This window comes from Lynx canadensis, chromosome C2 (assembly GCF_007474595.2).
Source record: "Lynx canadensis isolate LIC74 chromosome C2, mLynCan4.pri.v2, whole genome shotgun sequence".
Classification (NCBI taxonomy): domain Eukaryota; kingdom Metazoa; phylum Chordata; class Mammalia; order Carnivora; family Felidae; genus Lynx; species Lynx canadensis.
Window position 1 is genome coordinate 2,104,758 of NC_044311.2, and position 8,284 is coordinate 2,113,041.

Here is an 8,284-nt window from a genome sequence, read left to right on the forward strand (position 1 = left end):
CCATTTATTCAGGTCTTCTTTCATGTTGCTCAGTGGTATTTCGTACCGTTCCTTGTACAAACCTCGCACATCTTTTGTTAGCCTTATTCCTAGGTGTTGGATTCTTTTTAATGCTATGGCAAATGGTGTCTTTTAAAATGTTTGTTTCTGTACATTGCTGGTATATAGAAATACAATTGATATTTTCCACTGACTATGGACCCTGTGTCCTTGATAACCCGTATATTAATTGTAACAGTTTGCATGTAGCTTCTTTGGGTTTGTCATCTGGGAAGGCTTAGCATCTGTGGAGGACAGTGTTATTCCATCTGTCCCAGTCCTTATACTTTCTAGTCCTTGGGTTCTACACCACCGGCTCCAGGACCTGATGGAGTTTTTCCTTCTCCTTTCCAGATGATGCTGAGGCACATATTGACTATGAAGATAATTTCCCTGATGACAGATCTGTGTCACTCAGAGAGCTCATGGAGGACTCCCGGACGGAGGCAGAGGAGGACAGAGGTCCAGGAGAGGCCTCTGAGGGGGCTCCACGGCAGGACCGTCTGGTCTCCGTTTCTGTGCGGAGAGACAACATAGCCCAGGATACGGCCTTTGTGCCAACTACAGGCTTGTCCGTCGTTGGGAGCAGCGTCCCCACAGACCTGCCAGGATCCCGACTGAGCCGCAAGTACTTGTTCTGGCTTCCCGCGGAGCCCTTCCACAAGCCTGAGGGGGAAAAGGGGACGGATGATGACACCAAAAAGCAGTTTCTGGCTAGAGAGAAGCATGGTAGCATCACACCGGCTCCGGGCGAACCTGACGCCAAGATGGCCTATAGCAGCACAGATGGGCACTCAGGGACGTTTGTGGGCAGGACCGACGGCAAGACAGGGGACCCGATGGTGAGCAGCAGTGATGAGTCCTGGTTAGATGGCTACCCTGTGACCGACGGGGCTTGGAGGAAGACGGGGACAGAAGAGGAGGACGGGGACAAGGGAGGTGGGTCAGTAGGGCCGGAAGAGAGGGTTCTGGTTGCCCCCAACCAGCCCACTCCTGTCGAAGGTAAGAAGCCTGGAGGTACCACGCTCACACCACGTGAGGACGTGACCCGCGGTTCAGTTCTTCTGTCTCAAACGCTAGATGTGGAAGCTTTGGCTCTCGGACCGATAAATGTGTCTGAAACGGAGAGTCCCAGCGAGGGAGATGGTGACTGGCCCGGGTGCCAGTCAACGGTTCCTCAGAAGTTTGCCACAGAGAAGTCTCCCGTGGCCACCCTCCCCTATGAACTCACCAGCTCCGCCCCGGAGACGGTAACAACTGCTGCCCGGCAGATGCCGGATCCCAGCCCCTCGACTGTCATGGCGGCCACCCAGACTCCAGGGGAAACCGTCGCTCCTGAGGTCCGGGACGGCTTCCCCTACCTGCTGTCCGAGGACTTCTTGGGACAGGGAAGCCCCGGCCCACGTGCCAGCGACGAGCTTCTCCCAACCGTGGAACCGTGTGTAGGGGATGGGTGTCCCGGCCTCGGCAGGGGCCCTGTCGTCGCCACCGTCGTCACCGTCCTGTGTCTGCTGCTCCTCCTGGCAGGCGTGGGGGCGGTGTGGGGCCACCGTAAGTGCCAGCACAAGAGCTCTGTGTACAGGCTGAACGTGGGCCAGAGGCAGGCTCAGCACTACCACCAGCAGATTGAGATGGAGAAGGTCTAGCCTCCTTCATGCGGGCTCCCCCGAAGCCACTCGGGAGGAAAATGAACCGGGCCACGTCTCGCCGATAAACACGCATGATTCACTAGACCATGAAACAGGCGGGGCCGGGCCCATCCTTCTTGTGCTCAGGTCTTTGTTCTACAGGCCAAGAAGTGTCTCTGGGGGCACCTGGTAGGACAAGAAGGCCTTGGTGGCAGCATCACACACATCAACATCTCCCTAACCAACTGCCCTGGAATGTGCTGCGCTAGTCCCAGACCTGTGCTCGGGCCCTGATTCCCGTGTGAGGTCAAAAGTCATCTCCCACTCCATCGTGCTATTGCCTTCTTTCCCTTTTTTAAGAGAAAAAAAAAAATGACTCCACAACATGAAATTTTTAGAAAAAGTGTGATAACCTGACATTTGAGAACAGTGTTATTTAGGAGATAGATATTTAATTGTTGGGAGTGGGATATAGAAAAATAACAGGCTACTTCCTTTTAACGTTGTGACGTTGTGGGGGCAAATGAGCCAGGAACCGGGGCGTAGTCTAGAAGCTTTGAGGTTTCTTTTTAGCTGTTTGTTGAATTTGGACAGAATTCAGGACTGCTGTTTTGTTGGGGGTGAGGGGAGTTGAAAAGTAATGAGACACGCCATCCACTCCTGTCCCCTCTGTTCTGTAGGACAGACCATTGTTTTTTTGAAAAGAAGGTCGTCTTTGTACCGGTAAGCACGATTTCCTCTCGGATGCAGTGGCCTAGTTGTTCTTGACCAGTCTGTGCCTAAGAATGCCATGGAGTTTTTTGTTGAACTAACAAAGCTCAGTTCTTGGTTTCCTCTCTTAGAATTCGCCATTTTTCCCAACTCCAGCAAGAGGGAATGACACGGGAGGAAAGTAATCTTTTAAGAGGGCCGAGGGCTTAGGATGTCAAAGTAGAGGGATGCAGAGGAATTAAAAAGGATATGAAACTCCCCGTGCTGACGTCTTCTGTACTCCGTCGTGGCGGCTGGGAGCTCCATGGAAACAGCATGAGTCCGGAATGGACTCCTCCTGGCTACGGAGCACCCCATCTCATGGTATCTAGATCCCCTTAGGACGGTTCGGCAGGCACCGTGTCCAACAGAGGCTCTCAGAGCGTGGTCCTCGGACAGGCAGTATCAGCTCCCAAGCAGAAACCCTGGGGGCGGGGCTCAGCTCGCTGTGTGTTAAGGAGCCCCCCAGCTGATCCTAAAGCACAGTCACGTTGGACAACCATCGCTTTAGACTATAAATTGCGAGCTTGGGCCAGCTGAAGGCCCAGAGGCCCAGAAGATGAGTAGCGCCCGTGGCTTGCCTTGCGCGGAAGCCGGGCATCGCCACGCGCACCTGTGGCAGCATTTGAAGCCGCTGCTACGCCGTCGCCAATGGTCTCCGATATATTGGCCCAGAGACGAAACACATTATGCTTTTATAATATGAGTCACCTTCTTAGGAATAGTTTTCAGTGGTAAAAAAACAAAAAAGCGACGAAGGCCTTACGTTGATTTTAAGACACTAATTGAGGGGTTTTACGTGCAATGAAATCCTGATCTCCTTTACAATGGAAGAATTGGTGGTGGTGTTTTGCACACGCACGTGTGGAAAATTCGCACGCCATGTTTTCCACCCCGCCACCTGTTTGCTTTGGAAAAATGCACCTGGGTGCATGCTTTGGAAAAATAAGGATCTATAGAGGCAGTGTGGCAAAGTCAAAGACCCTAGTCACCATCACTGGGTAAAGTGAAGGCCTGAAGGTACCGAATGGAACACCTACACGTCGGGTAGAATCTAGAATAGGACCGAAATACTTTCTGCATGTGTAGCCAAAGCAAAACGCCACAGAATAAAAGCCAGAGACTGTATGTATTTATAAATTAGATTCTCTTCTGATCTATTACAAGATAACGTTTCTATTTTTAACTATATAAAATAACCTCCATCTCAACATTGGGATCGTGTTATTCAACTATCATTATGTCATAACCCAAGAACACTGACTGAATACCAACCCAGAAATGGGGAATGTTAATATGAATGTATTAATAAATTTATTACAGATACATTAATACATGTAAATGTATTATTCTGTAGACGTGAACTACATGAAAACAAACCCAACGCATGAGTTTTTACGTTTTTAGTGACTTACTGTCATCTAAATTAATGTCATAGGATCTAAAAATGCATGTAGAAAGGGAATGATTAAAACATTGTGTACCTAAATTTTATGTCATGATTCATGTTTGGGACTGGTAAACATTTAATGTTCATGAAAACTGAGGTTGGGTGGTTTATTAACACAAAGCTTCCGGGATCTTTAAAATAAATACTTTCCCCAAACAGTTGCTAAATGTATTTTATATCTGAGTTACATCATGATGGTTTAAAAAAAAAAAAAAACACAAAAGATTCTCTAGGGGCCTCTGGGTTCAGGAAACCGACTCTTGATTTCAGCTCGGGTCATGATCTCACAGTTGGTGAGATTGAGCCCCATGTTGGGCTCTGTGTAGACAGTGAGGAACCTGCTTGGGATTCCAGAGGAATCCTAGAATTCTCTCTCTTTCTCTCTCTCTCTCTCGCTCTCTCTCCTCTCAAAAGAAATAAACTTTTTTTAAAGAAAAAGATTTGGGGCGCCTGGGTGGCTCAGTCGGTTAAGCGTCCGACTTCAGCCAGGTCACGATCTCGCGGTCCGTGAGTTTGAGCCCCGCGTCGGGCTCTGGGCTGATGGCTCAGAGCCTGGAGCCTGCTTCCAATTCTGTGTCTCCCTCTCTCTCTGCCCCTTCCCCGTTCATGCTCTGTCTCTGTCTGTCTCAAAAATAAATAAACGTTAAAAAAAAAAAAAAAAAAACTTTAAAGAAAAAGATTTAAAAAAATTTTTTTAATAAAAAAAACTGGGGGGGGGGGCGCCTGGGGGGCTCACTCAGTTAAGCATCTGACTCTTGATTTTGGTTCATGATCTCACAGTCCGTGGGTTCGAGCCCCGCATCAATCTAATAGCGCACAGCCTGCTTCGATCCACTGTCTCCTTCTCTCTGCCCCTCCCCTGCACTCGCTCTCTCGCTCTCTAAAAAAACCCAAACATTAAAAAAAAAATCTTTGTTTTCAAAGACTTTCCAAGTTCTAATTTCCTGTAAGTGCGAGTGAGATGGCACACACCCCCCTGGCCGAGGGAGGGGAAGGGAGAAACAGTATTTCTCGTTTGGCCTGCTGAGTGTCCCCTTAAAGGAAGGTTGAAACTGATTGTATTTGTATTTGTTGGCCAAATTGCTTGCTTGCTTCCTTCTTATCCTTGTCTTATAAAATGGGCATCAGTATCTTACCCTGTCAGCTCAAGAGAGTCGTGAGCCAACTCATTCATTCAACAAGCCACCAAAGCCAGATATCTGGGGGGGGGGGGGGGGAGGCGTCTGGGGGCAGCCGGAGGGGCTGGGGGAGCCTGCCCCAGGGGAGAGGCGCCCTACTGTGGCACAAACCACAGCCAGTCCTCTTTTCGGGGACAAGAGCCGGTCAGTCAAGGCGATGCTGAACTCTCACGGTGTGGTCCCTCTCGGGGAGCCGCTATGAGGACAAGGACAGGGATGGGGTGGGGAACCGCCTTGCCCCTGACTGCGGGCACAGGAAGTCCTCTGCACAAAACCTTTGGCTGAGGCTTATTTGAGGCTCCTTTCCCTTTCTCCCCCGCCCTTGTATACAGCCTAAAGTCTCCACACTAGGTCATTCAAGCCTGGAGTCACCAGAAAAAAGAAGTCGCTGTTCGGGGCGATGGCAGACGATCAAGAGTGCAGACAGCTGTGATGAAGGATTAGTTGTGGGTTTTCCTCGGGGCCTCGCTACAAACTGCGTCGCAGTCCCATGTGCAAACACTATTAAATGAGAATGTTTTCTCTGGCACCAACCCACCTTTCCCCCCCAGTTTCAGTATTGAATTAAAAAAAAAAAAAAAAAGACCCAAAACACCCAAACTAAAGTAGCTTAGGTTTACAGCTCACATTTAAAACTTAAAAACATTATTTCCATAAATGTTGGCAGAAACCGGCCTCCGTTGACTCCACCGGCAGTCGTAACAAAAAAAAAACCCTTTCCCACTGACAACCTAACAGATCATTTTCTGTTTGCCACGGAGTTGGGCTCAATAAAATGCTTGTGCTCTTAAAACTCCCTTGGTGAGAACTCCGAAAAGCAACATTTCCTGAGGCGGCCTTCGTGGCCAACGTACCTGATCCCAGGGGTGAGCCCAGCAGGCCTGCGGCAGCCGTTGGAAAGGCTCAAAACTCAGAGGCACCAACAACTTGGCATGTTGGTGTGTGAGAGGCTGCAATTAGGCGCCTTTAAACCCGAGTCCGCACGAGCCTCCCCTCGGCCCTCCGCTGCTCGTGTGGAGTCTGAACGTTCACGGGGGCCTGGGTGGGTGGCCTCCAGACCCTTCCCGGCGGGGGCCCCCTCCCTGGGGTGGACCGGCCAGAGGAGACTCCCCAGAACAACCGCTGGGCCCCCCGTGCAGGTGGGTCAGAGGACAAGCAAGGCCGGGCCTGGAAACTCCCACAAACTTCCAGACGTGTTTGTTCTTTCTTTTTTTTTTTTTTTTTTTTTTTTTATTTTTTTTTTTCAACGTTTATTTATTTTTGGGACAGAGAGAGACAGAGCACGAACGGGGGAGGGGCAGAGAGAGAGGGAGACACAGAATCGGAAACAGGCTCCAGGCTCTGAGCCATCAGCCCAGAGCCCGACGCGGGGCTCGAACTCACGGACCGCGAGATCGTGACCTGGCTGAAGTCGGACGCTCAACCGACTGCGCCACCCAGGCGCCCCTGTGTTTGTTCTTTCAAAAGACAGGCCCAACTCACGCTGAACCCCTCAAGTCTCAATCCAGGAGTCTTCTAGGCTCTTCCAAGAAACGCTGTCAGGGAGGTGCTGGGTTGAGGTCGCTGAGTAGAGCGTGCCTACTGGGTTTCACGGTAGGTGTGGAGGAACAGCCCACCTCCTCCTGGTTTTTTGTCTGTTTGCTTTAAGGTTGGTTTGGTTTCCTTTGAAACGAAAACGTGAGTTGCTCAGCCCCATCGCCTGCATCCGTCCATCCGTCCGATCCGTCGGTCGATGGAGCAACGTGCCTGCCGACAGTGTGGACCAGACCGCTCCCGGGGCTTCTTCCCCGGGGGGCTTGCGAGGATGGGGGAGCACGGGGGCTTTTCGGTCCCCCCTATAAGGAGGGGCCAAGTTCAGGGAGCGAGCGCGGACCCCTCCCACCGCCACCACTCAACCCTGTGCGCAACACCATCCTCCACCAAGAGCTCGCCCCGGCTCAGAGGGGCAGGACCAGATGGAAGCTGTGCCGGGCGCGCAGAGGTGAGGGGGATCCCACCGCCGGGCCCCGGCCTGTCCTGCGCCGCTGTCCTTGGCTGCTCTCGCCCGGCTGGGAGGGACAGCTGCGGCCAGGCTCGCTGGGGAGTTCAACGGGCCACCAGGTGTGCCCTCCCCGCCGGCCCAGGCCTCCCGGGGCGGGGCGTCCACTGCCTGGATCCCTCGCTGGAGTCCTGCCCCAGGACTGTCCTCTCCACCGGCTTCCACGGGAAGGAAGTCTGTCCAGTTGGGGTGGGGGGCGGCGAGGCGAGGCGAGGCGGACGACCCGCGGAGGACCGGACCCGTGGCTGGGGGCCCTGGTGGGGGCTGCTGGGGACCCGCGTGCCGCCAATCACCCTGACCCCTTGGCCCCACGGTCCCCGGGAGCGCAGGCTCTGTAGGCCAAGTCCGGCCAGAGAGAGCCGCCGCTCACGCTCTCGAGTGCCCTGGGAGGGGACCTCACGGGAGGACTCTGGTGCAGGCAAGAGCGCAAGTGCCCCCTTTCCCCCGCAGTTTCACTATTGAATTAAAGTAAAAAAACAGAAAACCTGAAGTAGCTTAGGTTTGCAGCTCACGTTTCAAACGTGAAAACACTATTTCCATAAATGTGGTGCTCCCCAGGGAGGAAGCAGACTAGCTCAGGAGGAGGAACAGGAGGAACACCCGCGCCCATCTGTGTTCCCGGAGCTGCGGATAGTGAGATGGGGGAGGGGGGGGGGATAGAGAGATGGGGGAGGGGGAGGGGACCGGAAAGCCAAAAATACCTGCGTTTTCCACCTCCCAATGCTCCCCACTACGTTAAAGACCCCCAACTCTCTCTCCCTCCTTCCCTTCCCATGCCACTGTGAGAAAATTCCCGTCTCCCCAAGGCCACACCAGTCTCATCCACCCTGCATCCCCAGAGGGTCCCAACTAGACTAAGCAGCTCATTGAAAGAGGGAATGAGACTGAGAACACCACTCTCCAGCCTCAAAGGCGGCTTCTTCTCGGTCTCCTCGGTGGGGTTCTCACTTCGCAGAGAGCCCCGGGGCTCCTCCCTGGCCCTTTTCTCTGGCTTCTCAACACACACGTTCAGTCTAGGTGACCCCCTCCAGCCTCACACTCGCCCGTGATTCAGCGGGGGGCGTGGCGCTCCTCCCAGAGCCCCTTCACGAGTCAGGACCCGCACCCCCGCCCCCCGGCCCCCTCGCTGTGCCTCTCCACAGCGGTCCTGCCAGGGGTCCACAGGCCTTTTTCCAGAGAGCTGCCCTTGGCTGACCACGCC

At 53.1% G+C, this 8,284-nt stretch overlaps 1 protein-coding gene across 1 annotated transcript in view; it reads left to right on the forward strand.

The window, feature by feature from the left end:
• Positions 1 to 4,015, forward strand: part of SUSD5 (sushi domain containing 5) — a 42,712-nt gene extending 38,697 nt beyond the window's left edge. Inside the window, exon 5 of the mRNA XM_032594802.1 lies at positions 394 to 4,015. Within this exon, the coding sequence (XP_032450693.1) occupies positions 394 to 1,685 (1,292 nt within the window). The 3' untranslated portion in view covers positions 1,686 to 4,015. The remainder of the gene's footprint in view (positions 1 to 393) is intronic.
• The last annotated feature ends 4,269 nt before the right edge of the window (positions 4,016 to 8,284 follow it).